Raw genomic sequence first — 26,407 nt, forward strand, 5'->3', positions numbered from 1 at the left:
ACCAGGAGCTGCATGTGATCCCGGGAGCGAATTCATGAATTCATGAAATTAAGAAGCTGCTTAAATATTCTGTTGCTTGGTATATTATCTGATATGTTAATGAACGGCTTTACTTTCCAGTCTGGGTAATATTTACGCTAAGCCTTCCTCTCAGCCTACAGAATCGCACCACTTAACTCGTCTCAACCATCCAATCAAACAGAATTTAGACTCTTTTCCAAATCTTCCCCATTTTTTCTCTCTCTAGAAACCCCGGAAACCAAGCACCTACCTCCCTTGATTTAACTCCATTATCTCCGTGCCTCCCGCAACTACATCCCAAATAAAAAGCCTGCAGTAGCTCCCTCTCTGATTTCTAATACTTGCCAAGCTCTTCTCTTGCCGAAGAGCGAGCTTGACTAATGGATTAGACTATCTTACTAATTTTCTCCTTTCCGCTCCGTTCCCGCATCTTCCGACGAAAGGGCGGCAAAGATGACGAGTTAATTGACTATCGTTTAATTACAGGTAATGCTCAGTTTCGGTTAAAAAGCCAATGTCCTACTGCATTTAGTTCAATCTTTCCTGCCCTCTCGCTTACTCCCCCTTTCTCTCGCTAACCCCCGAGGCGCAAATCGCGGTCTCGGCTACGAACTGACTTCCCTCCTTCCAAACAATTTCACATCCTCCTCAGCTCCGACCTCTCTCCTTCGGCCTCGCAGCCGCAGAGTCGGTCTCCTAACTTGCGGATATAACAACTTCCATCCCCTCCGTACGTGCAAATAGACGTCACCTCCCCGCTCTATCTCTTCCGCTGCTTTCTTCATTATCTCATCGTCCTACGGCATGCCTTGGTCAATAACGTAGGAATCTTCTTACTCGCAAAAGTTGGTCTTTAATAAGACCAACTCGGAATGTGTTTAGATTCTCAATTAAGCGAAGAGCGCAAATTGAAAGACAATTTCTGTTCTCCGAGTACGTATTGTACTTTTGGGTATTCATTTGACTCGCAAGCTATCCACAAACCAGTATCTCAAAGGAACAACTCGCAGCCATTCTCCCGAGACCCGCTGAAGCAGCCATTAATCTCAGCCAAACTCATGGAATACCAAGCCCCATTAAACTGCAAAATGGACTTAGCGTTGAATTTATGAGACCAAATAGCTTCACCGTGAGTATCGAGGTAGAAAACCTTGATCAGATCTTTTTCCATAGCTTCACGGTCTCTGACATAGAACCGGATGGCTACATTGCGCGACCACAGCCAACTTTCCAATGCCTCGCGATCGTCAGGTGGTGGAGCTTCGAGGTCTTCTTGGTCTTCTTCTTTATTTTCACTTTCACCATAGCCCACCTCTTGGTCACACAGCTCCGGCATGCGGAGTAAGATGCGCTGCCAATCATCGCCAAAGTCGTACAGAGCTTTGTCGTTCCAATTTCCGTCTTTATGGACACAGGTTTCGAGTATCGCATCGCGAACCATGATCTTGTGAGCCTCATCCTTATTCTCCCCATTGATGTCGCTGTAGTACGTCCTCAGCAAAGCTGGGTTATGGGACTCATTAGTGTATTTGAGTGCGCAGAAATTGCGCTCTTGGATCGTTTGAAAACGAGGCAAGATACGAGTGAGAATGATAGCTTCTGTGCCTGTTGCCGCTGTTGAATAGTGGTTGTTGAGCCTACGCCGACCGGATTCCATGCGATATGGCTGAGATCGTCCTCAAATCAGCGCCAAGTTTGGGAATGGAGCGGGACAAGGGACACTGAACTAAAAGGCTAGGCAAGAGTACGTACATGTCGCTCACCGAGAGACATGGAGAGGTACTGCCGCGCTAGAGAGTTCCATTGCTTTTCATCTTGCGTTGCGTCGGCCTCAGGATCCCATCGTTCCTGTGCCGCATGAGCTTGGGCCTGAAATGGGGTTTGTACTTGATCCAAGAATACTTACTGCAAGGAAGATGTCAAAGGCCATTTGGCCATACTTCGCGGACGCTGTCAATTCAGGGGTTGGGGTTGTTTCCATTGTCATAGTCTTGTGTTGTCACAGAAGAATTTGAACAGACGTCTGAAATCTGATGCAAACCGAGTCTAAGTACAGGGATCACATGTATTGCGTCGAAGGAGTTGCTGCCTTGTGATCCGGGTACCACCCATCATCAAAATAACTTGAAGCCAAAACTTTATAAGCTACCTCCGTCCGAGTCTGAGAGCGTATGTTGTAACAAACCGTCGAGAAAATTGACACTTCGCTCCTTTACGCCCATCGCACCCCGCGGTACCTTGCCATGAAACCTCGCACCTTCTCCTCAAGCTCTTCCGTACTCAAGAGACTTTGCCATGCAAAATGATAAAAGGTGGTAGGGAAGTGATCCCAGTCTTCTTGAGAAGACGGTATAAACCCTTAGCCTCTCATTTTCTCTCTATCCCAGAACGCAGATCCAAAGCGTATAAAATGTGATCGAATGATATTGCGCGAAGCGGTGAGAATCCGACGCCAGCGGATAATATTCCAGGATCAATCCAATTATGGTAGAACTCGATTCCGGATGAAGGACGGTCGAGTTCTTCCCAGGCGATCTGATTAGGCACTGATTTTGATGATTGTCTCTGAATTCTTGATACATTTGAAACTTTTGCAAGGCTTTGTGTAATAGCTTCTCTCTTTACCTTTCTTCTGTATTGCATGACAGAGAGTAATTCTTCGTACTCTGGTTGTGGATCGTCGCGATATAGTAACAGGTACAGAGTCTCTCTGTAGAAAAGATCTATAGATTCTTCGGTGTTGAGTCGGTCGATATCTTCTGTAGGCCAGTCTAGAGCGGAATTTGAAGTCACTTTGTGGAGGTCCCAAATAATCTGCATGCGCCAAAAAGCTCGGGAAATTCGCTGCTCCTCAGTCCAAGAAGGCGGTCCAACTTCTTTCGTTTCGTATCTCCGACGCTCGGGTCGAAGGAGTCACGGGTGTACACCATGCAATCGAAAGGTTTTATCGGCAAGATGCTGAGGTCTGAGAGACCTGTAACGATCAAGGTAGAATTCTAGACAACCTTGCGTCAGGATCGTGATTCGTCGATAGGTAGAAAGGATACTGCGCAACACGGCAGACGTAGTCGGAGACCGGCGAATAGGATTAAAACCACTTCCGAGAGCAGGAGGCCAAGTCTTCATGGCTTCGAGCATGACTTGTTCCGTGAAATCGTCAAGATTAGATATTGGAAGGGCCGAAGACCGAATCAGAGCTATAACATAGATGATTACTCGGACATGTTGATGTATAGACCCTGACGACAGAATTGACTCCGTGATTTTTACAACATTCTCAGTATTGAACAAACGAAATGTGTTTGGCGAGGCTCTGAGCAGACTGTCAAGAGCTCCGAGATCAGGTAGCTTAGTGGTGATCACCAGCAGGAGCTCTGGCGCAAGGGACTCACCCTCCCATGCTTCAGCTTTTGCCGATGTTGCCATCTTCGTTAAGAATCTTTCAGTTCGAAAGGGCGATTTAAATCGAAAGAGTGGATGATTGTTGAGAGGTGGGACAATTGCAGTATTTATCCATCATCAATCATCAGTGCCAGAGGCTGACTCGGGAGACACAAGCCGTCCAACTTCTAGGTCCCTGAGTGTTGGCTGATACTTATGATGTTCCGTATTCGCTAAAATAGAGTGTTTCCTGTTAAAAGCTGGTTACCAACGATGTGAAAGCACAAATGCTGGACTCACCCATTGTTTGAACTGTCTTCTCAATGATGTTTTCTTATGTGATCAAAAACATATGGGATTAACATCCATGTTAAATTGTACTAGACAGTATCTCGAAGAGGAGTCTAAACGTCTATTGAAAGGAGTCGGGATATCCACCAGGTCCCTTCCTGGTCCAGATCTAGGTTCTCTAATATAATACACATGAGACTGCTACATGCTCTTTGTTACTCAGTCATCCTCCAGATCAGTCTCATAAAGCCGACTCAGCATTAACCCTTCTCTTCGCCTTGAGGTTCTCAAAAACCAACATCATTATAATCGAGCTAGGCACACTCCGCAACAAAGTTGGGAAGAAGCCAGCATAGAACCCTTTCGGCCCGCTCTCCTTCATCACATTTCTCACCACCTGCCTCAATCCTTCTTGATCCGAGCTTCGCGTACCCGCCACTGAACCCACAGCTGCAACAGTATCACTCGTCGCCACTTGATACCTCGTCTTGACCAGCTCAAGCGGATGAATAAATGCTGCAGAGATCATAGCTGCTGCACCAGCTCCACATGTGATCTGCGTCCCAATGCTTCGGTCCGGCATACTTCGTCTAATGTTCCCGTATGTGGTCCACCATAAAACATTATATGGCATGTAACTTACAATCCCCATCACATATCCTCTGTAGAATCCGCGAAAGCCCTCTTTACGGGCTATGTCCCGGAGTTGATAGAGGAGCTTGCCTTCTTCGCCATGAGATGAGATCTGTAAGCGTGCTTTCAAGACCTCCATTGGCGTGAAGAGCACACTGCCTGCTAGTTCGGCTAGACATCCTGATGCACTGTAGTGCCAAAGTTAGCTTGATTCTTTCATATTCTAGATCATATTATGTCTCGGAGAAGGGAATCTTCTTCGACCAGGGCAGTCCCACGTGACTTGTAAGAATCTGATGACAGAGTAAAGGAGAAAATTTGCCACTAAAAGGGAAAACTTACGCATCATTAAGTGCACCATCACCAAGGTGTGGAAGCAAAGCGATCTGGGCAGCCTCTCGGGTTGTCAGATACAACGCAGTGGCGGGTGTGACGGTGAGAATCGTGACGCCAATACCCCGATAATATGCTTTGAGCGGAATTGACAGCAAAGGGCGACGTGTAGAAGTTTGATCTGTACGGTAAATCAGCAGTATTCTTGGGTCTTGACAGGTTGCCAGGGTCTTTGCAGCTGCGAAAGAACGCGAATTTATGGTGACGGACAAAGAAAACGTACAATGGACGGCTATGGTATCCAAGGGATAACAAGCGAGCTTTGAGATGATGGAGCCAGTGGCGCTTGCCCCAACATTCTCAAAGAGACTTGTGACGTCCATACCCTGGGGAGGAGAGCAAGAAGGGATGTCGTGGGAAGGAGGAAAGGACGTTGTCACGTGGATGCAGAAATTTCGTGTCTCTGGGTCACGTGGGATCGTGGTTTCTCTTAGGTAACAAACTTTGAAAGTTTGGAAACTCTTGCTTTTTGTTCAATAGTCTGGCAATATAAGTTTGTTGTATGCCGAAGTCAATTATTGTTCCGAGCGTTGGACAAATATATTGTTGCAAAATGGATGCTTGTCAAGACTTGCGAACTTACTTTCTAGCGCTTGACTTTTCTCACGTCATAATCAGCCTTTTAGAGGAAGACGAAAGAATACTATAAGTTGGGTATCATTGGTCTCACAGCTTCTAACAGTTTAGCTCCTGACAATTGGGCTTGCGATTTTCTGGCCGTCTGAAGCACAGATAAATTGCGCCTAAAACACTTACATTTCTAACTACCTCGGACTCGCACTCTGCACACTACTTAAAGCCCATTCTATTACTGAGCGTATCACTATACCATGATTATAATGAAGCACTCAAGTTCTGATTCTTGCGCTCCATTTTGTCAATCCCAATTATCCCTTCTTCAGAATGAGTGTCTCCATGACTTCTGCGACATTTCGCATCAAGTTGCCATCCTTCAATAATGAAAGTTTAGCTTATAGAATTTGAAAAGAAGTTCGTGCTATGTAAGAGCTCTAATATTGTAGCTCTGAGTTCTGGCAAAATATGCCGAGTGCTAAATCCCGCAACTGGCTTTTCTATTCTCCGGACATCTTGCAACATGAGAATGAAATGTCGATTTCCGTCATCATCAGCGCGGGAGGATTCATCAGAATCCCCATGCAGGAATAACGACTCTGCAGCTTCCTTTCTGCTTGAGATAACCTGCTCCAATGCAATTAGGAACCATGTTAGGATCTCGATTTCGGACATGGAACTGGCTACAGAGTCTGCTAGGGCTGGGACAATTTACCTATGGATTTGTTAGTCAGATGTGATCGGGCTCGTCGTCAGCCATTCCACAACAAGATGTCTTCCATACAAAATCTTCAGAAGTTGTGATTTTTCAGCTCAATGCACTTGGTGGCGTCAAAACCAACTGATTGTTTGAAGCAATATCCTCTTTGGTTTGTGAGGACCCTTTTCGCATTGACACCATCGACAAAATCACAATTGAAATGTGTATGGCCAAATGCCCACGCCTTCACATTTCCACTTGTCCAGCAGAATTCGCCAGACAAATCGGTGGAGAAACCTGAGGAGATTTTGCTTTGCGAATGCGCGGGATCGGTAGCTTTTGGGGCAATTGTGGGACTGTAGTGAGTGAGAATGATGATTTCTCTCTTGGGTTCCAATTCTGCAATGGACTTGACTTGAGCGTTCAACCACTGAAAGTCTGCGATATGAGACTGAGTGTGCTCCTCAACCGTCCAACCATCGATGTTGTAAAAGTCATTGAGACCAAAGCTGACATCTTTGGCCTGTGATGGCAGAACATTCGAGAATAAAGTGCATCCTAAGACGGTGATGTTGGGAGATATGTTGTATCGAGTTTGGTCCATGAAGATGAGTGATCCAAGGTTTTCTTTTTGATGTTTCGTCCCAATGTCCCTTTCGAATTGCTTCAGCTTTCGCTTTGTCGATTCCCAGTCACTGTGATAAGGTTCATGATTACCAAGAATCAGGAAGACGATTTTGAAATTGCGTAGTTGCTTCTCCAAGAAAGTCAGGTATTCCCGATCCTTTATACATCCAATATCGCCAATCAGCGCAAGGCATGGGGCTTTGGGGATGATGTTGAAAAGATCGTAGCTCTTGGGAGCTTCGAGATGAAGGTCGGATGCAATCTGTATCGAGAACATGATTCTGATGAGGTTGTGGTATGTATTGTGTATACTGATGGCAGAAATGGTTTATGTGGGAAATGATGCTCGGGCACCATGATTTAGCTTCCGTAGGACAAAATCCACTTCCTCATGACTCGATCCGGCCTTTTACTAAATTCAAGTTTCGATTCATATCAAGGTGTCTCTACACCAGATCCCTATGAATGGATCAATGTAGATAAGCCTGCCATATTCACAAAGTATCTAGATACCTGAGTATGTAAGATCTTACTATCTGTCACGTGATCGTAGCGAAGCCCCTTGATTCAACTGGACTCTACGGAGTGTGCGGTAAAAGAACGTTGGAAAAAGTCTTTTTCTACAGGATCGAAGAACGACAACAATCTAACACAGTCCATCTTTATTCCTTCGATACCTACTGTACGACACTCGACCCTCGCTGACTCACGCCGGCGTAGCTCTAGTGCACCTGCCTATTAAAGCTTGCCGGTCGCTTAAAAACTGGAGAAAGATTGCAACCCACCTTTCATACTTCACCTCTTAAGAATCTCAACAATCCGATACCGCGTCTGCATGTTCAGACAATAATCCACATTGGATCCATGATGCTTTTGGCACTTCTATTGGACAATATTGCCATTGCTCTGATTGCCTTCATCTTTGTGTTTACTATCCCCTCATTACGGTCTCTAGCGAAAGGCTGGCGCATTAATAAGAATCCTAATCACCATCAAGAACTTTACTCCGATGAAGACGGAGTCGCAAGCACAGAATCGACAAATGAATTCTCCAATAAACTCCAGTTCATCTTCATTTTCGTGCTTGCCGTGATTGGATTTGGACTATCCATTGCAGACACTATCTACACCGCCATTAACCAAAAAACCAGGACCGCAGGCAGCAATCATCATCACCTCGGAATTTTCCTGCTTGTCCCCGCCTGGGTTAGACCTCAGTACTCTATGACTTCAAATGATATTACATACTAATTGACATATTGCAGGCACTTCTGCTATTACAACTCATCGATGCCTCCCTAAAGCGAGCTCCAGTCGCGCGATTCAAATCCGCAATCTCCAAATTGGCATCATGTTTCCTTCTTGTTGGAATAGCTTGGATATCTCTTCTGGACGATGCGAGTGTCGTTGCTACTATCATCACAAGCCTTCAGATGGCTTCAATTCTGAGCCTGGTAGCGACAATAGCGTCCATCAAACGTCGTCCAGTTGTCTTCCGCCCAGATGGGAAAGTCGTTGACCAACAAAGGAATGTAGCTCTTTGGTTCAAATACAGCTTCCAGTGGTGCGTTGACACGCTTGCCGCGGCCAACAGAGACAAATTCGGAAACTCGGATTTACCAGCTATGGACCACGCTACGAGGTCTGAAAATGCCACAGAGAGATTCAAGAACATTGCCATCAAAGACACTATGCCGCTTTGGATACAAATATTTTGGGTTCTTAGACGGCAATTTATATTACAATGGCTGTCTATACTCTTTTCCAACTTTTTCGATGTGGCTCCTGCATTCGCGACTCTACAGCTACTTCAATATCTCGAAACGAGAACAGATCCGAATGCCATGGAGCCTGGGGCATGGAAATATGTTGTGGGGATCTCTGTTGCTGCTATCAGTTCGCATATAGTCGATTCGAGGATTATGTGGTGGGGAAGATCTGGTAAGTCAGCGTCATAATCTGTGTGCATATGCTGAAGAATTGTGACATAGACATCGTTATTCCCCTTCGATCAATTCTTACCGGGCTCATGTATTCAAAAGTGCTGAAGATCAATGACTCAAGCGAGCCTCCTGAAGAAGTAAGTTCAACGTTTCTTCACATGCTCAAGACCTCAAATCGAGCTCTAGAGAGCACCATTATGAATGGTCATAAGAAATAAGATTTTGTTCCTTGATGATCACAAAAAGGCAAGCTAACAGTAGTACCAGGAATCATCGAAGGTAGAAGATACCAAGACCGAAGAGGGACAAGAGCCAGACAAAAAACATCGAGTGACATCTCAATCAGGGATTGTCAACATGTTTGCAGTCGACTGCAATGCAATCGCCACCTTCGGTGAACAGAATACTGAGTATGTCAACTCTGCTGGCAAGCTGATTGTCACCGTTGTGTTCTTGCTGCTTCTTATCGGCTGGCAAAGTTTATGTGCAGGAATGCTAGGCATCGCAATGCTCTTTCCTTTCAACAAAGTTCTTGCAGAGCGATATGGCAAGAAGCAAAAGATCTTGATGGAAATTCGAGATAAGAGGACTACCATCACTACGGAGGTACTCCATGGGATTCGGCAGATTAAGTTCTCCGCAGCTGAAAGTCAGTGGGCTGAAAAGCTCGGATCAGTACGCGAAGAGGAATTGTCCACACTTTGGCAAACTCGCATCGACAACCTTTACATGTCCATTGCTTCAGAGTTCACTCCTGTTGTGCTTACTGCCCTGTCCTTGGCAACGTATTCCTGGGTCCATGGAAACCTGCTACCATCAGTTGCGTTTACAGCTATCAGCTTGTTCCTCCAGCTTGATGGCCTCGTATCCCATATCCCATTCTTATTAGTCACCGCAATCAACGCCAAAGTCAGCTGCGATAGAATTCAGAACTTTCTTCGTTTGCCAGAAAAGCCAGAAAATACCTCACCAGGAGAATCCATATCTTTCTACAATGCATCGATCAGCTTTCCCCACGACGGTACAGATCCAATGGCTGATCCGTTCGCCCTGAGGGAACTAAACTTGCAATTCCCCAATAATGCTCTGAGCGTTATCTCGGGGCCTACAGGATCTGGCAAGTCTCTGCTGCTTGCAGCGATTCTAGGAGAGATCAAGTTGTTGTCTGGTTCTATACAAGTCCCAAAGTCTTCCGGTGAGCACTACGATTCTAAAGCCACTCCAGTCGATTGGATCATTCCGACTGCTATCTCCTTCGTCTCCCAAACGCCATGGATCGAGAACGCTACAATCAAAGACAACATCCTCTTCGGTCTCCCATTCGATCCTGTTCGATATGAAAAAGTAGTGGAAGCCTGTGCTTTGACACAGGACCTTGCTATGTTCGAGGATGGTGACGAAACCGAAGTTGGGGCGCAAGGAATCAGTCTTAGTGGAGGCCAAAAGTGGCGACTGACATTAGCCAGAGCATTTTACTCGAGGGCAGGTATCATGATTCTAGACGACGTCTTCAGTGCTCTTGATTCCCACGTTGGCAAGTATATTTACGAGCATGCAATTTTGGGCGAACTAGCCGAAGGAAGAACCATAGTTTTAGCTACTCACCACACCTCACTATGTTTGCCACGTGCAAAGTACGCCGTCCGCCTCTCAGGTAGTGGGGTTCTTGAGCATGCTGGCTTAACAGAAGACCTTCGGAAGGAGGGGATTCTGGACGGAATGCTTCAGGCTGATGACACTACGGAACCAAAATACGGGGAGGAAGATGAGGTGCTTCGCGCAGAAGAGAGCAATGGTGCGACCGCAATCCCGTCCGCGGATGCTGCAGTCGCAGTGAAGGCAACGCCTAAGAAACTGATTGAGGAAGAGCAAAGAGAGACTGGCCGAGTCAAAACCTCGGTCTACGCTGGATATCTTCACGCTTCCGGAGGATGGGCTTTCTGGTCATTGGTTGTCGGTCTGTATGCCGTAGCCGAAGGCTTCACCTTAGGTCGCACTTATTGGATCAGGATATGGGCAAGTGATTACGGAAAGGGGCAGAGCGAAGCAGCATTTTCTTTTGCCGCCTCTCACTTTCGACATACCATCCAGCCACGGTTTTCTGGCCAGATTCCAATCAGTCCCACAGACTTTGGGAGCACCATCAATTCCACTATGGTCTCCGCAAGCTTTCCGATTGAAACTCAAAACCGCAACCTATGGTTCTACCTCGGAGTATACTGTTTGATATCCACAATATCGGTTGTGTTCTCTATCAGTCGCCTCTATCTCGTTTACTCTGGCTCTATTCGAGCATCTCGCCTCATCTTCAAGAGTGTCCTGTACAGTGTTCTTCGAGCACCTCTTCGATGGCTTGATACGGTACCTACCGGAAGGATCTTGAATCGGTTCACCGCAGACTTTACTAGTATCGATTCATCCCTTGCTCAAACCTTCTACTATTTCGCCGCAATATCCACCGACATCACTGGGATTTTAGTAGCTGCTACTTTTGTTTCTCCATTCATGATTATTTGTGCAGCAGCTCTATTAGCAGCTTGCACGTTATTCACCAGGAGCTACCTCACCGCAGCACGCAACGTAAAAAGATTAGATTCAGTAAACAAATCACCTGTGATATCGCATTTTGCAGCGTCTTTGAGTGGTTTATCGACAATCAGGGCATTTGCCAAATCTTCTGATTTCAAGAATCGGATGTTTGCGTTGATTGATACATACGCAGCTTCTTCTTGGTACAATAATCTCTTTCGAAGCTGGCTTATGGTACGCATCGGTATCACAGCCTCTTTTTTCGCTACCGCTGTTTCTATCTTCGTCATCACCAAGAAGGGCATTGATGCCAGTCTAGCTGGATTTGCTTTATCATTTGCCCTGAGTTTTGGCCATTCGGTCAGCTGGGCTATCAGAATTTCTACTCAGCTAGAACTCGACATGAATGCGGCAGAACGCGTGTTCGAGTACCGAGACATAACGATTGAGGATCAAGACGGCGACAATATACCTGCTAGCTGGCCTGAGGAGGGTAGGGTAGAAGTCAAAGATTTAGAACTTGGGTACGCTGAAGGACTACCATCGATTTTGAAGGGATTGAGTTTCACCGCAGAGAAGAACCAGAGGATCGGTGTCATTGGAAGGACGGGAGCAGGTAAGTTTTCATGTGACAATTGCTGCCAATCCATCAACCATACTTGCTTTTATTTGAATAGAGCAGTATCGACACCATGCTGACTTCCACTAGGCAAATCAACTCTATCTTTAGCTTTATTCCGCTTCCTCCAAGCCCGCAAGGGTAGTATCGTAATCGACGGCATTGATATCTCCAGGATCAGACTTCACGACTTACGCACCCGACTAGCAATTATCCCCCAAGATCCTGTCCTATTCTCAGGAACCATTCGATCAAACCTGGATCCTTTCAACGAGTTCAGCGATTACCAACTCAGAGAAGCCTTGATGCGCGTCCACTTGATTCCATCATATACTCATACCCCTGTTCCCGAAGCAACTCTACCAGACTCATCAACTGCAAGTTCCACGACCGCGTTCCTCCAACCAGCCGAAAACAGAAACATATTCCTTTCTCTGACAGCGCCTATTGCATCCGGAGGAACCAATCTTTCACAAGGTCAGAAGCAGCTACTGTGCCTCGCACGAGCAATTCTCTCCCGTCCAAAAGTTCTTCTACTCGATGAGGCAACATCAGCTGTTGATATGTCGACTGATCTGTTGATTCAACGCTCCATACGCGATGAGTTTTCTAATACCACTTTGTTGGTAATCGCGCATAGGCTAAGTACCATAGCCGACTTTGACAGGATTTTGGTTCTGAAGGATGGTGTGAATGCTGAATTTGGCAGCCCGAAAGAGCTGCTAGAGAAGGAAGATGGTCTCTTTAAGGGAATGGTGGCACAGAGTGGGGAAAAGGATGAGTTGGAGAAGATAATTATGGAAGATAGGAAGTAGGAACTTCGAAAAAATTGCATGCATTTCCCGAATTGAAAGAATAGACTAAAAATGATTAGATTCATCGCCCGTTCGTTGATTTTTCCTGCCACATCGAGTTGACTACATGAGATTCAACGACCTGTCATACAATCTACCTCTTTCGGATACCAAAATGCGAGTGCATTCTCGCGCCAATCTGGGGACTTCTGGCTTTGTTTACACAATGAACCTACGCCCATACATCAAAAACTATATCCGTGGTGTCTAGCTACAAAGCATATGTTGCTAGTACTCTTCCGTAAGAAGTCTCCAGATTCCGGAATCCAGAAGACTCGGGTTCGGGTTTTGACTTTCGGAACTTGTGCCACATTGTCCGTCTGCCTTTCGTGCTTTGACGTTCCGAACTTTATTCGACGATGCCTAGTTAAGACTTTACCAACCATGTTCCTGCATTTTCAATTGTAAGGTGAGTAATATACTTTGCGACTAGTTCATGTTGTCGGAGGAGGAAATCTCTTGCAGCAGCGATGGCGTCCATCTCACCTCAGCAGCGATGTACGTGATATCCAGATTGAATTCTAGGAATATTGAAATAGAGGATTTCCAACAAAAGCTTCTTCATTTCAAATCCTTTGTTCTTTGTCCGACTTGAAGATGTTCCCGACGTCATCTGAACTATCTTAACCCCATTGACGTGTGCGTCTCCGCAATCGTGTAGATTTTCACTTCCCTCCGTGGACACAATTGCCATTTATTTCTGCTCGATTCACAAGCTTGCATTTTCACTAATATCAGGGCGAAAGAATATCAGAGGGCGAAACGAAACGAGACTCGGACAACCGCGACACTCAAAGAAAGCATATCATTAGCGTCCGCAACCCTACCAAATCCCACCAGCGATACCCATGAGAATCTACCCTTTCGGCAAGTCTCCTTCAAACAATTGCTCGAAGTTTATGTCCGCTGAAGTCTGGAGGCCCTGTAAGCTTTTCATCTGAGGTCTTCGCAAGCCCTGCTGGATACTTGCTGTGAGTTCAATTGATATGCTTTTTTTTGGTTGTGGTCGATCTCAAAACCACCCAAATAAGATCCATATAGTCCCTAAGATAATGCTGGAGCCGATTCTTTTCAATAATTGACGCCAAGACCAAGATGCGGGCATCTGTTGTGCGATATATCCTTATGGAGATGATGAGCAGACTATGCCACTATCATATGCCAATGCTGTCTGCAAATGGGAGCAAGGGGAGTCACTGTCCTTTCTGCTAGTGGAGATGATGGAGTTGGTCCGCAGGGGTTGTGCTTTACCAATGATGGAAAGAACACCAGCGCCTTTTTACCAGAATTTCCTGCTTCGTGTGTAAGTTTCGTTCTCCTACTATAGACAACCACTGAGAACTTCTAGCCATACGTGACGGTAGTGGGCGGAACGAAGAACGTGAACCCTGAAATTGTAGCTGCCAGCACAGACGGCAGCTTCGCTTCTGGTGGCGGTTTCAGTAATTATTTTGGTCGACCAACGTATCAAGATGATGTCGTCCCTGCTTATGTGAAGAGTATGGGGACTAAGTTTCAAACGCTTTATAATTCTTCTGGACGGGCGTATCCAGACATTGCTGCGCAAGCTTTCCAATTCCTCATAGTTTGGAATGGTACTATTCGTGCTGTATCTGGAACTAGGTAAAGTACCCGCTTCGTCTGTTCATCCAAGAGCTGTTCATTAATGTGTATAAATAGTGCTGCGACACCGACAGCAGCTTCCGTCATCGCACTTGTCAATGATGCATTGATAGCAGCCGGCAAACCCGTGCTCGGGTTCATGAATCCTTGGTTGTATTCTGTTGGCTTCAAGGCATTTACAGACGTCAGGAGCGGATCGGCTCTTGGTTGTAACACTACGGGCTTTCCGGCACAGACTGGTTGGGATGCCGTGACAGGCTTTGGAACTCCCGTAAGTTTCGTTGTGGATAATACGACTGATGTATGGATTTCACTAATGTACCCACAGAACTTCCCTGCAATTCGAGCAGCAGCGATGAATGGTACGGTAGCATAAAGCCTGTTGTTTCGCCCTTTCTCTGTTGCATACTTGGTTTGGATTTCCTCCGAAAGAAAAGGAATCTTTGTATGCACAAATATGTAATCCTTCTCCTCAATTCGGCTGTCAAGGGCATGTATTGAACTACTTTCTCGCCACTCGCTCGTTCTACGGTACGATATACCACCCCAATTCTTTGCCTAGCTTTGTAAACGTCTTAGGATCTGAGGTACAGTTAAAATCCTCAAAAATAACATAGCAAGAATCTCATTGTGAGGATACACACACTGTACAGCTTCCATAATTCCTGTTGCTGGGAAAATTATAGTGGGGTACTTTGTACAAGTTTCGCTCGTGCAAAGCTCTCAAAAACGTTGTGCATCTGATTCCAGTACTTTCATCACAAGTCTTTGATTCTTTTGCAACAGCTGGCAATAGTTGACAATAAACTTATCGTTGACAACGCACACGCGATACATAGCCAAAATAATATAAAGTCCATGAACACTTTGCAAGAGACATCAAAACAAGGATCATTACGTTAATCTGCAACCTGGAGACCCAATCACATGATGCTACCCAGTCACCACTAACGGTGTCGTAGGTTCAGCAAAATGTGCTGTAGAAGTTTTGGGGAAGCGGCCGCAGGTGGAATTTATACTTACTTCTGGACTCTGCACCTACTACTCTGAAATCTAGAGCATGTCATTCACTGGTACACGATCTCGGAACTTTCGTCCCGCTTGTATACGATATATTATCTTGAAAATTCAAGATCATGCTGCCCTAAAAGGAGGCTACTTGGGAAAAGAAGGTGCATTCAGACAGGGGGCGAGCTTGGGGAGGGATTTAGATCTCTCTCACATCACTTCGTTCTTCAAATCTCAGTTCTGTGGTAGTCACATGTGACTGAATTAACTTGCATTGTCCTACAAACACTGGAACAATATCCTCACTTTCTTACTATTTCTATTCACACCCAGCCCAATCACCCCGTATCCAAACTCACCTCCCCAACACCATCCCAATCCACCTCCCCCTCACCCCATCAGCCTCAACACTCACCCTCGCCTCCGGAGCAAAAGCCTGCCACCTATGAAACGCCCCCGCCCAAACATGCAACTCGGCCTTCCCGCCCGCCCTCCAGATTCGATCCACAAACTGCACCACTATCGAAAAGTCAGCCTGCACACATTATTTCGTTTCAACTCCTCAAACAAAGCCTCAGCAAGCAAACAACAAGCAACAAGCATTCTTACCCTCATCCCTAAAAACCTCCGCACTCCCCACCTCACAAAAAACCTCCGGCAACCCCCCCAACTCCCCCTCCCTCCCGGGCGCCGCATACCCACTCACCACCCCCTCTCCCTCCGCTCCCCTCCTCTCACCCAGCAAAGCCCCCCACCCCATCTCAGCCGACCCCCGCGAAAACGTCCCACTATCGACAAACTGCCACGAACTCGCCGTCTTTAACCTATCATCCAACATCGGCGCCTGCAGCATCAGCGCCTCGATCTTTGGCCCCGCATGATCGCGCGCAAACAGCGCGACGCCGGCCGCGAGGCCGGCGCCTGCGGAGGATCCTGCGAGCATTATCTTGTGGGGGTTGATGAGGGGATGGGAAGAGAGGTACAGGAGCGCGGCGTAGCAGTCGTTGAGCGGGGCTGGGTCGGGGAATTCGGGGGCGAGGCGGTAGGTGGGGGTGGCGATGAGGGCGTTGTGGGTGGTGGTGAAGGGGAGGAGGTTTGAGAGGCCGGTGAAGGGGTGCCCGGAGAAGAAACCGCCGCCGTGGAACCAGAGGATTGTGGGGTGCGGTTGGGAATTGGAATTGGAGGAGGGGGAGGAGGAGCGGAAGAGAGAGAGTGGGATGGGGCCTAGGGGGCCGGGGATTGAGAGGGAGGTGTGGGTTATTGTTGGGTGGGGGGCTAGGAGGGAGGACAGGGTTGGTGGTGGGCGGGCGCGGATGGCGGGGATGAGGTCTGGTGTTATTGTGACGGGGAAGTTGAGGGTTGAGAGGGTTTTAGCTAGTTCTTCGTCGTAGGGAGGAGCGGGGATTTTTGGTTCCATTTTTTCTTCTTTGTGTTTGAGATTAATTTTTGGAAAGGTCTAAGGTGCCAGTTGATGTTTCTTGGCAATGTGGTCTTTATATTCGGCGTGGCTAATGTTAGTTCTAGCAATGAGTCAATGATCGTCTATAAGGAAGGGTTGACTTTACGAAGTAATGGAAAGTATTGGTTGATGCTGGATTTGCAACCCGAGAGCGGCCCGATGAGATGGGTAACGGAGCGGCAGCGGCTCAACGAATTCTCATGTATGGATGCTGACGGGCCGGCAACGGCAAGATGACAAAAGCCATAATGTGCCGTTGAACTGATAATGTTCGAATATGACGTAGAATGTTCCAAAGTACTGAAGTATTGTAGAACATCTGTCTAGAACTCTTTCGCGTTGATCCGTTTGCTAGTTTTCAACCACTTGTTCGTCCCTCGGAAGTCTCTTGTGCACCACTTAGGATTTTGGTCGGTCGAGCTCGATATAACGACACCTTTCCAACCTGTGAAGTATGTAGCTTACACTTGCCTCAGCTTGGTACACTAACCGAAGGGCAATCACTTACATCGATTCCAATACTCAAATTGCCACTAGCCAAACACAAACACCATCCGATTCATACTCCCCAATTCTTCCCCCCATAAGATCAAGTAACCTTCTCACACTCACTCTCATCCTCGTCCCTAATCCCAACCCACGCATTTTCCGGCCAAGCTATCAAACTCGCAAACACCACAGCAACAACCGACACCACCAACAGTGTGAACAGGAAGCCCTCGCTACTAGGTGCACCTGATGTCCTCTTCAACAGCGACGAAGTCATGATGTTGTCCATCTTACTCGAGATATCGCTTTTGTTGGTTTGCTTTGACGAGTCTTGCTTTTCCGACAAAAATGATAAAAGAGGTTATCGAGGGTATTGAATAGTCATGATTCAAGAGCTGGTTGGGGATGAATCATGTGTGATCTTCACGCGAAACACGAGGCACCTTATTCATAGAGGCACGGAATTCTAGTGAAAGGTACGATCTCGTCATAACTTTTGACTGCTGGAGTGCAGTATCTGAAGCTAGTAATCAGACTTTATGTACCAAAACACTCTGCCTTGCAGGTTGAAATGTCACATTTGCGTCGTGCCTATTAGAACTTGACCATACTTGGGACAAAGGAACACTTCCTCGTAGCTCCATCCCATCCAACTCGAGAAGTTGGATCCCAAAGACACGTTCCTAAAGCAAACGACTAGATTCGAACCATCTTTCAAGTCTTCAGTATAATCCACTATTCATAAACTATTGAACCTAGAATATGCAAAGAAGAAAAAGAAGCTTGGTTCTCTTGCCTTAAAAGAGATTCATCGCTACAGAAAGGCTGGCATGCCCGGCAACGTGCTGTACGGCAAGGTCCGACAAAGGAGAGCTAATTTATCTCATTAACCATGAAACCGAGAAGTAGTGGAAATGTTGGATGCAGGTAGGGCATTAGAAAGTTGAGAATTTAGATCAATTTTATATAGGTCTTGTTCCGGCATGCATCAACAGGTGATAATGGATACGGCCACTAGGCCAATTTCAGTAAAATGCCAATATTGCAGAGCACACACGTATCAAGGACTATTATTTGGTGATCAATATATTCAATTTGAAAGCCTCAGATCAAAAGACTTTTGCACCTCGCCCATCCCAAACAAAAGTGCTCGAAAAAGGAACCCATGCAATATAACGCCAACGCACCCATATATCCTTCCTTCCGAAGTGTCAATCTAAGCAGCAGCAGCCTGTTGAACAGCGGCAGCTTGAGCCAAGTTCTCAACAGACTGAGCAGGAGCAACGCCAACACGCTCCTTGCTCAAGATATCGACTAAAAGGGGTGAGGGGCGGTTGTCCTTTCCTACACCGGCTGGGTAGACGGCTTGGTTCTTCTTGTAGCGTTGAACGTTCTCAATATACATGTCGAAGAGGTAAGAAGAATCCATTGGGCCACCTTTGGCTTCGGGATGGAATTGGGTGGAGAAAATTGGGCGGGTCTTGTGGATCATGCCTAGTTTCGTTAGCAAATGTAATTTATGGATTATCAGAAAACTGACCCTCGTTGGAGCCATCATTCAAGTTGACAAAGTACTCCTTGAAGTCTGCAGGCAAGGTTGGAGTGTCAACAGCATAACCATGGTTTTGACTGGTGATGTGGCATTGGCCGGTGGTCAAGTCCAAGGCAGGGATGTTGTGAGCACGATTTCCGTACTTGAGCTTGATGGTTCGGGCACCAGCAGCAAGAGCAAGCAATTGATGTCCAAGACAGATACCCATGACAGGGACTTGGGAGGTCTCCATGAGACGGGTCAAGTGGTAAACAGTCTCTTGACAATGAGTTGGATCACCAGGTCCGTTGGAGATGAAGACACCATCAAAGTGATGAGCAACCTTGTGGATTGGGAAGTCATATGGGAAGACAGTAGCACTGGCTCCACGACCAACCAAGCTTCTCAAGATGTTCTCCTTAACACCACAATCGATAACAGCAACGTGCATATCGCCATTGTGAGAGCTGACGTGGAAGGGCGCCTTTGTGCTGACTTTCTTGACCAAGTTGATCTGCTCAGGGTCGATGAAAGCCTCATCCTGATCGGCATCATATTCCTCTCCAATTGTGATTCTAGCAAGGGAGGATCCAACTTCTCGCAAGTAGGTGACAATAGCACGAGTATCGACACCCGAGATAGCTGGAACACCCTCACGAGCACACCAATCGCTCAAGCTCTCAACAGCAGTCCAATGACTATACTTCTCAGCGTAGTCTGCAACCACAACACCAACACACTGAATGTTCGGAGACTCGAAGTATTTCAGCAGGCCGTGTTCGTCTCGAGCGGAGGAAGGAACACCATAGTTGCCGATGAGAGGTTGGGTGAAAACGAGGATTTGTCCACGGTATGAAGGGTCGGTCATAGATTCGGGATATCCGACGAGAGAGGTAGTGAAGACAGCTTCACCAGAGATGTTGGACTTGGCACCAAAGGACTTGCCGTGGAAAACTGGTCCATCCTACAAAGAGTCAGCAAGAGCTCTTCTACTCCAAAATATGGTTCCCTACCCTGATTGTAAACGTAGCTCGGTCATGAGAGATTGGAGTAGCCCTTGGTCGAGTAGCTGGCATAGCACGGCCAACACTTCCCTCCACGGTAGCCAGAAATCGAGCTTGCTGCGCAAGACGGTTATAGATCCCACCTGCCGGCTTGAAGGCCGCAGGCTTTACAAATCGAGAAAACATGTTGTGTATAGTTCCGGAAGATAGATGGTAGTGAGGTGAGTCAACTTTTTCAGTTCACTGAAGCTTTCCAGATGTGATCTGCGAGGTGAAGTGGTTAGCATTGGCGGTGAGCGACTCGGGGGAGAACTCTTCGTGCGAACCTGAAATATAATCCTATTGGAGGTCAGTGATACTATTCCATAGCAGAAAAGCAGTACAGCATGGCAGAACAGGAGAAATCGAGGAGGTCGTGCTGGAGGTATCTTCCCAGTGACGACAATTTCGGGAGATCACCACACTGATAAGAAATCCCATTCCATTCCACTCCACCATGACTCAGGGAGCAAGCTTTTGAAAGAGCAATTGATACATACCTGGGACGTGAAGACTGACGGGCGCCCACTCATACGCGCAACTGTTCCTGCGTTCAGATATTTGAGGGTAGGTGAGGAAGTTTTGTTCAAATGCAAAGTCTGGTAGGTGTGAGGTGGGACGGATGAGTTTTGGGTTTGGTGGTGGAGGAAAAGTGGATGCTTGCGGGAAAAGGTGCAATCAGTGAGCTGGAATTGGCGATGGTCGCGCGGCCGGTGATTGGCGGCTCCAAAGAAAGTGAGTAAGGTTAGGGCAGCGAAAACTGCGAGCTGCAAAAAATCAAAATTTATCGCTTAAGCGATTTCGGCCCTCTTTGTTGCAGCCAAAGGGTGACGAATGTGGCCAAACAACGATGGTGAAAGGCTCAGCTGGATGCCCAAAATCTCAAAGTAAGCCTCAATAGGTCTAGTGCGGACCAATTTATTCATGGAATATTAGCACGATGAAGATTCTGATATGTACATGCAGCTTGAGAATTTTGCGTGCCTGGCTGACTCTCTGACGACACCGGCACGTGTGACTGGGACAAGGTATAGCGGGGTAGTCTTCCGATCAAATTGTGGTGGAGGTTTATTGCACGATTATCTGAGTGACATGTGTTCAGCAGTAATCGAAGACTTTTGCAAGGTTGAACTTGGATTGTTCTCGAAGCACATAGAGGCTGTCCTAACATAGCTTTCTGGGACCTACGGGCTGTCCCGCATAGTGATCCATTCTATGCTGTTTCTATGACGAACATATCGAGGTGGGTTTAGCTGCAGAGCTATCAGATCAAAGTCTGACGATGGATACCTTGTGGATTGCGTGGTTTCAGCCTTTTGAAGAGGGGAACTGTGCATGGAGCAAGGGAAAATAGCCAATGCCTATCAGGTCCCTCGACATCCAAATGCTATCCCATGCTGCGAGTCCGAGTATACCCGCGATGGCTTGCTGAACCGCTTCCTATTGAATAAACGAGAGTGACATAGGTGTTTGTGTACTGATATTCCACAATAATGGCATGTTGGGAAGCTGCCATTCAGTGGCCAACTAACCTAGCAACGAATGAAGTCGTTCGGAGACAATTTCCTTGTCCGACCAAGAGCAGAATGTTCTCAATCCCAAGAACGATACGTTTGAAGAATAGTGAGATAAGTATTGCGCAGTAGCAAAGGGCATGCAGTACCTAGGTAGTCAATGGCTTCCAAATGCCAGTGCATCATTGTGTTTCGAGCTACAGTTTTGCCAAAAGATTCGGACAGATACTTACAGAGCTATTCTTCAATCGAGTTCCGGATGTGGATCTGACTAGAGGTGAACACCAAGTATCAAATGGGACCAGGAACCATTGCAAGCCATATGTACACTCTTATCTTTCGTACTGTACAATGTAGTCGTCTAAATCGCACCAAGCTCTTTAAGCTTGGCAATCATGCCATCTACATCCTCAACCTTTCCACCACCTTGTCTAGGTGGAGGCTCTGTGATGTATTAGCAGACGAAAGGCTATACAGAAAACAGCCCGCAATTCGTGTGAATAACTCACCAATAACCTTAATAGTCTTCAACCTCCTCTTCAAATCAACCCCCAACTCCTCCGCCGTCACCTTATCAATCTTCTTCTTCTTCGCCTTCATAATATTCGGCAGACTCGCATACCGCGGCTCATTCAACCTCAAATCCGTCGTAATAACCACCGGCAACTCACTCTTCACCGTCTCCGTCCCCCCATCCACCTCCTTCTCAACAACCACCCCCCTCTCGCCCTCAAACCCCACCTTACTCGCCTGCGTCGCCTGCGCCCACCCCAACAACCCCGCCAGCATCTGCCCCGTCTGCCCCGCGTCGTCGTCAATCGACTGCTTGCCACACAGCACCATGTTGATATTCTCCCGCTCCACCACCGCCTTCAGCAGCTTCGCGATGCCCAGCGGCTCGATCTCCTCCCCGTCTTTAGTTTCGACGTGGATGCTGCGGTCCGCGCCCATGGCCATCGCGGTTCGTAATACGTCGGAGGACTTGGGGGGCCCGCAGCTGAAGGCGATGATGCTGTCTACGCCGCCTGGGAAGGATTTCTTTTCGCGGATCCGTACCGATTCTTCGATGGAGAGCTCGTCGAAGGGGTTCATGCTGTGTTTTACGCCGGCTGTTTCGACGGCTGTTTGGGCTTTGTTCACGCGGGGTTTGACCTGTTGGGGGTGTTTGTTAGTTTGAGGTTTGTTTTGTAGAGGTTGGGAGCTTAGTTTGAAGGGGGATTTGACATGTGCAGAGGGGAAGAGTTGCAATTGGGACTTGGATTTGGGAGGTACAGAGTACGTACTGCATAGTCGATAACCCGCTTCACAGGCACGAGTATTCGAAGTGCAGACATAGCTGTATGTGTACGGAGTGTTCGTGATGAAGCTTGAGCAATGATGCTGATATTTCGGCTCCCCTCGTTCGGAGCTTTTTTGGCCGAGGTTAAGATTGCACGTGATCTCACTCACTCTCCTTTCGGCCTCCTTTTTTTTGTGGTTGAGGTTGGGAAACAGTTTCACGTAATCTTGAACGTAGTTTTGTATGTAGAATACAATTTTGTTGCGTTGCTCTTCGTTGTAGTGCTGTTACTCCTTTATTCCAAGCCATTTTAAATAGACATATCCAAACCAACCTAAAGATCATAAGTCCTCCCAATAGCCTAGCAATCAACCTACCCATGGTATCGTGTCATATTATACATTGGATCATAACCTCCCACTCAACTACTCCGACTCCCACTCTCACTCTTCCTCCCCAACGGACTACTCTGCGCAGTAACCACCGTCCTACTCTCAAACTCCTTCCCACTCCCATCATACATCTTCGTCCTCATCTCCCCACCCGCCCCATTACCACCCCCAATCCCCCTCACGCTCCCCCGATCAACATCAACATCCACCTCCCTACTCTCCCAAATCTCCAACGGGACATCCTTCCCCCTCTTCCCCTCCCCAATCCCGCCCACGATATACTCCTCGCTCTCACTCCTACTGATCCTCCCTTCTCGATCCCACCAGCTATTACTCGTCTCATTCCGATCAACCTTCGACACCATAACCCTCGACCCATCTTTCGTCCCGCCGCCTCTCGCACGCGAGACCGCACCACTGTACACCGTCGCTATGGGCAGAGATTTCGAGCGCTGGCCATTCGAAGACGACAAGCCCGAGAAGGCACGAAGATTGAAGATACGGCGCATGAGGGACCAGCTAGAAGAAGGGTTGTGTTAGATGAGGCGCTTTGGAGGTGTGTGTTGCTTTGGGATGGCTGTTGCGTGGGCAAAATTCAAGGGAGGTAAGGGGTACTGACCACATGGGCATGTTTGCTACGAGCACGGCGGTGCTGGCTTCACGGATGTACCAGAATTCCCACATGGGGGAGAAGGGGTGGGCGAAAGAGTAGTATTTGTTTAGGACTGCGCAGAGAATCTGGGGTTGTTAGCTGAAGGAGCTATAGTATAGGGTTTAGTTGAGAACTTACTACGAAGATACCTAGACCGAAGAGGCCGCAGAGTATTATTTTACTAGAGGCTGTTAGCTGGAGGGGAGAAGGGTTGTAGAGGGAAGACGTACTTTGCTCTTGGGAGTTGGGATTTGATGAGTAGTGGGATGGGTATGCAAAGCATCATAATATCGGAGGAAATATTGAACACGGCATTTGTGATCAAGTGATGGATAGCTGCTGAACATTGTTCTGTACATTGTAAGTCATTGCCTCAAGTATGCTCCAAAAGAACTCACCATTGGCAACCGGTACAGCCCAATACTGATCGAATGGTCTGCACCATACTCCAAAGTATAATATCTCCATAACAATCAAGTTGACAACCACATAACCACCGACAATCTTGACAGCAAGCTGTTGCTTTAAACCGAATGTCAACTTGCTATATAGCAGTAATAGACAGATCTTGCATCCCCATTGTGTCATAATCATGGATTGTTCCACGACAAGTACCAGTTTCGAGCCATGGATACGAGAAGCGATTCCAGCTGGAGTGAGAGTAGGAATATCTGTTGGTAGCATGAGATTCGTATCGAGATGGGCGACGACATTCATGTTAGCTACGAGGGATGTGTAGAAGCCCTGAACAAATATGAGAGAGAATTCATTCCATTTTTGGATATCGACTTACAAATACCCAGAGCATAACATAATCCTCAGGTCCAAAAGCTTTTAATGAGCCCAGTTGAAGCCATCTTGATGCACTGGATAAGCGTTAATGGCCGTGGATACCAGGCACTATTTTGGTACTTACTATCTGGCACAAATAACCAGTGTCGCAAAGGCATACCACGTCCAACTCTCTGCCAGTAATGACAACATCCTTCCTTATCGAGCAGGACTGAAGTCTCTTAATCTCACGCCAAGGCGCCTATACGGCAACAGTATCACAAAACATATGACAAGAAAGGATACCAAAAGGAAGAATTCGCATAAGTTCAGTTCAACAGACGAACAAACCAACAAATGCGGACCACCTACAGGACATATAAATTTACATCCGGAGCATCCCCATCCCATCCCAGAAAAGCGCACCGTGCATCAGGCACTCTAGATCCCTTGATTGAGTTTCCGTCCCTCGCCTCAGACAGTCGTCAGTCGCGTTGCGCTATCTAAACTCAAAAGGAACTTTGTTTTGTACCCAATCATACCCATGACCATAGACCCATCCCATCCATCTCTGGAACACGCAACCAGAACTCTACTTACTGGCTCGACTGGGAAGACCGCTGAGGCAACATCCCGCTGCCATCAATTCGTCCATTGTGCACAAGCGGGCAAAACTATTGCCCTAACCGATAATAGTGGGCAGATCATTTGCCGGCAAGATAAGGATGTGCGGTCTTGCACTCGTTCGCCCCCTTCTACAAGACCTTCTAGAAGGTTTGGGCCGCAGGTACGGCAGCAAGCGCGTGCCAAAGGGAGGTTGAACTTCCCGAAAGGTGGACGCTGCCGAGGCGTGGCTGGACGACTTTCGTGTGAACCTGTCGATTGCCTCCGAGGTCAACGCCGACACTTACCGCAACTTAACCTTGTTGTAAAAGTCTCGTCTCGTCTCGTCTCAAACTCTCCCCAAAGTTGCAAGCAATAGTCGCCCGAAAATATAGTTCAAGAATCGCGATCTCATCCTTGATACAGATCTAGGATGTAGCCGAACCTGAGCATCTCCAGCTGAATGGTGGAGAGAGAGAGAGGGTCCGAAAGGAGATCCAGGATGATGGCTGCTCAAAACCGTTCTTGTTTCCCAAATGCGTGCGGAGTAAGCCTAGGGTCCAGTAAAGCATAAACCCGAGCCTCAAATCCCTGTAGACCTTTACCAGATCTAGCAGCAAGGTACTGCGATTCAGTCATGCAACCAGATATCTGATAAGTATCGAAAGACGTGTGCCGTGCCGTGCCGTCGAAACTGCCTCCACCTCGCTATTTGAATAATAGCACCGACTCGAGTTCCGGGACGGCACGAAAGGGGCTGCTGTTTGGTCTTCCGATGGGATTTCTGGCATGTGTCTGCTGTACGGAGGGGAAGAGGCCTCCCATGTAATCGAGGGCCGGTAGCTGAGTTAGATTGTGTACGGAGACTGGAAACCGTTGCCGAAATCTTAAATCTTGGTGTTGATCAGGATAACCTTTCTTGTCTCGTTTCACCCTGTCTCAAGATGCAAGAACACCTCCTCAGTGCTCGGCAGAGCGGAATCGTCAGATGAATGTTTGGATCAAGCATCAATACGATCTGGCATGTTGCCGACTCGATCCGAAGTGGAGAAGGAAGCTTTGATGTCGATTTCCAAGAGATAAGGAACTGGTCCGTAACGAGAAAAGGGGTTGTGATGCTTCATGTTGAAGAGTGGGGCAACCAAATCGTTCGCTTGATGATAGGGGCGGGGAAGGTCTGCCTCGGCGATTCAGTAGGTCATAACACTGACTCATAATTTCCTCTGCACATATCCATAACGCTGCACAGACATCCAATGTATTTAACTTTAGGAGAATCGTTGAATTCTCCGCGTCTCTTAAGATCGTCGTTTGTGTTTTCTTCCGAAAACTAGAAAGGGCGTCTTATGTGGAGCAAGAAATCTGCTGTTAGCCGCAGTCGGCTCAGTAGCCGCCTTCGTATTATTGTCGGCCCCTAAATTGATCACCAATACCGTTCATTTTCATCGACGCGGCTCAAGACACCGTCTCTGATCGGAC

General features: G+C 47.3%; 11 protein-coding genes across 11 annotated transcripts; 2 read left to right on the forward strand and 9 right to left on the reverse strand.

The window, feature by feature from the left end:
- Positions 1 to 557: 557 nt before the first annotated feature.
- On the reverse strand, positions 558 to 2,078 carry LY89DRAFT_686925 (uncharacterized protein). Its single transcript, XM_018215392.1, has one exon. It carries the CDS (start codon positions 1,676 to 1,678, stop codon positions 1,013 to 1,015), a length of 666 nt encoding a protein of 221 aa, XP_018068801.1. The 5' UTR covers positions 1,679 to 2,078; the 3' UTR covers positions 558 to 1,012.
- A 150-nt stretch (positions 2,079 to 2,228) lies between these two features.
- LY89DRAFT_139870 (uncharacterized protein) lies at positions 2,229 to 3,041 on the reverse strand. The gene has a single exon (XM_018205309.1). The coding sequence runs from the start codon at positions 2,839 to 2,841 to the stop codon at positions 2,389 to 2,391; it is 453 nt and encodes a 150-aa protein (XP_018068802.1). The 5' UTR covers positions 2,842 to 3,041; the 3' UTR covers positions 2,229 to 2,388.
- Positions 2,935 to 3,447, reverse strand: LY89DRAFT_736482 (uncharacterized protein; the record flags this gene model as incomplete). Its single annotated transcript, XM_018220124.1, has 1 exon — positions 2,935 to 3,447. The coding sequence occupies one exon, from the start codon at positions 3,445 to 3,447 to the stop codon at positions 2,935 to 2,937; it is 513 nt and encodes a 170-aa protein (XP_018068803.1).
- A 319-nt stretch (positions 3,448 to 3,766) lies between these two features.
- On the reverse strand, positions 3,767 to 5,067 carry LY89DRAFT_686926 (mitochondrial carrier). Its single transcript, XM_018215393.1, has 3 exons — positions 4,943 to 5,067; positions 4,669 to 4,840; positions 3,767 to 4,514 (listed from the first exon to the last, which is right to left on the reverse strand). Exons 1-3 carry the CDS (start codon positions 5,040 to 5,042, stop codon positions 3,935 to 3,937), a joined length of 852 nt encoding a protein of 283 aa, XP_018068804.1. The 5' UTR covers positions 5,043 to 5,067; the 3' UTR covers positions 3,767 to 3,934.
- A 1,016-nt stretch (positions 5,068 to 6,083) lies between these two features.
- On the reverse strand, positions 6,084 to 6,896 carry LY89DRAFT_589772 (uncharacterized protein; the record flags this gene model as incomplete). The annotated part of the gene is made up of 1 exon (XM_018209554.1): positions 6,084 to 6,896. One exon carries the CDS (start codon positions 6,894 to 6,896, stop codon positions 6,084 to 6,086), a length of 813 nt encoding a protein of 270 aa, XP_018068805.1.
- Positions 6,897 to 7,428: 532 nt separating this feature from the next.
- LY89DRAFT_620940 (multidrug resistance-associated protein) lies at positions 7,429 to 12,596 on the forward strand. Its single transcript, XM_018210929.1, has 5 exons — positions 7,429 to 7,825; positions 7,885 to 8,560; positions 8,611 to 8,699; positions 8,830 to 11,707; positions 11,801 to 12,596. The coding sequence occupies exons 1-5, from the start codon at positions 7,484 to 7,486 to the stop codon at positions 12,523 to 12,525; spliced, it is 4,710 nt and encodes a 1,569-aa protein (XP_018068806.1). The 5' UTR covers positions 7,429 to 7,483; the 3' UTR covers positions 12,526 to 12,596.
- A 1,124-nt stretch (positions 12,597 to 13,720) lies between these two features.
- Positions 13,721 to 14,563, forward strand: LY89DRAFT_590123 (subtilisin-like protein; the record flags this gene model as incomplete). The annotated part of the gene is made up of 3 exons (XM_018209575.1): positions 13,721 to 13,867; positions 13,913 to 14,187; positions 14,245 to 14,563. Coding segments are annotated over 3 exons (741 nt in total), but the record flags the coding sequence as incomplete, so codon positions are not given.
- Positions 14,564 to 15,550: 987 nt separating this feature from the next.
- Positions 15,551 to 16,612, reverse strand: LY89DRAFT_671795 (alpha/beta-hydrolase; the record flags this gene model as incomplete). The annotated part of the gene is made up of 2 exons (XM_018213239.1): positions 15,551 to 15,714; positions 15,805 to 16,612. 2 exons carry the CDS (start codon positions 16,610 to 16,612, stop codon positions 15,551 to 15,553), a joined length of 972 nt encoding a protein of 323 aa, XP_018068808.1.
- A 1,747-nt stretch (positions 16,613 to 18,359) lies between these two features.
- On the reverse strand, positions 18,360 to 19,864 carry LY89DRAFT_589842 (small subunit of carbamoyl phosphate synthase; the record flags this gene model as incomplete). The annotated part of the gene is made up of 3 exons (XM_018209562.1): positions 18,360 to 18,637; positions 18,684 to 19,638; positions 19,688 to 19,864. The coding sequence occupies 3 exons, from the start codon at positions 19,862 to 19,864 to the stop codon at positions 18,360 to 18,362; spliced, it is 1,410 nt and encodes a 469-aa protein (XP_018068809.1).
- A 1,728-nt stretch (positions 19,865 to 21,592) lies between these two features.
- LY89DRAFT_590039 (electron transfer flavo protein, beta subunit) lies at positions 21,593 to 22,565 on the reverse strand (the record flags this gene model as incomplete). The annotated part of the gene is made up of 3 exons (XM_018209572.1): positions 21,593 to 21,675; positions 21,741 to 22,383; positions 22,515 to 22,565. 3 exons carry the CDS (start codon positions 22,563 to 22,565, stop codon positions 21,593 to 21,595), a joined length of 777 nt encoding a protein of 258 aa, XP_018068810.1.
- A 185-nt stretch (positions 22,566 to 22,750) lies between these two features.
- Positions 22,751 to 24,674, reverse strand: LY89DRAFT_139975 (uncharacterized protein). Its single transcript, XM_018205310.1, has 8 exons — positions 24,471 to 24,674; positions 24,348 to 24,420; positions 23,953 to 24,298; positions 23,785 to 23,905; positions 23,693 to 23,735; positions 23,522 to 23,640; positions 23,204 to 23,421; positions 22,751 to 22,962 (listed from the first exon to the last, which is right to left on the reverse strand). Exons 1-8 carry the CDS (start codon positions 24,536 to 24,538, stop codon positions 22,901 to 22,903), a joined length of 1,050 nt encoding a protein of 349 aa, XP_018068811.1. The 5' UTR covers positions 24,539 to 24,674; the 3' UTR covers positions 22,751 to 22,900.
- Between the last annotated feature and the right edge of the window lie 1,733 nt (positions 24,675 to 26,407).

This window comes from Mollisia scopiformis, assembly GCF_001500285.1.
Source record: "Mollisia scopiformis unplaced genomic scaffold LY89scaffold_17, whole genome shotgun sequence".
Classification (NCBI taxonomy): domain Eukaryota; kingdom Fungi; phylum Ascomycota; class Leotiomycetes; order Helotiales; family Mollisiaceae; genus Mollisia; species Mollisia scopiformis.

Bases quoted from the DNA above. Each gene is read 5' to 3' on its own strand.
- LY89DRAFT_686925 (XM_018215392.1), bottom strand. From the start codon at position 1,678: ATGGAATCCGGTCGGCGTAGGCTCAACAACCACTATTCAACAGCGGCA.
- LY89DRAFT_139870 (XM_018205309.1), bottom strand. From the start codon at position 2,841: ATGCAGATTATTTGGGACCTCCACAAAGTGACTTCAAATTCCGCTCTA.
- LY89DRAFT_686926 (XM_018215393.1), bottom strand. From the start codon at position 5,042: ATGGACGTCACAAGTCTCTTTGAGAATGTTGGGGCAAGCGCCACTGGC. The intron at 4,841-4,942 runs GTACGTTTTCTT...TTTACCGTACAG, and splicing joins GGATACCATAGCCGTCCATT to ATCAAACTTCTACACGTCGC. The intron at 4,515-4,668 runs GTAAGTTTTCCC...TTGGCACTACAG, and splicing joins GATGGTGCACTTAATGATGC to TGCATCAGGATGTCTAGCCG.
- LY89DRAFT_620940 (XM_018210929.1), top strand. From the start codon at position 7,484: ATGATGCTTTTGGCACTTCTATTGGACAATATTGCCATTGCTCTGATT. The intron at 8,561-8,610 runs GTAAGTCAGCGT...ATTGTGACATAG, and splicing joins TATGTGGTGGGGAAGATCTG to ACATCGTTATTCCCCTTCGA. The intron at 8,700-8,829 runs GTAAGTTCAACG...CAGTAGTACCAG, and splicing joins CAAGCGAGCCTCCTGAAGAA to GAATCATCGAAGGTAGAAGA.
- LY89DRAFT_139975 (XM_018205310.1), bottom strand. From the start codon at position 24,538: ATGTTGTCATTACTGGCAGAGAGTTGGACGTGGTATGCCTTTGCGACA. The intron at 23,906-23,952 runs GTGAGTTCTTTT...TACAATGTACAG, and splicing joins GGCTGTACCGGTTGCCAATG to AACAATGTTCAGCAGCTATC. The intron at 23,641-23,692 runs GTAAGTTCTCAA...TAACAACCCCAG, and splicing joins TCGGTCTAGGTATCTTCGTA to ATTCTCTGCGCAGTCCTAAA.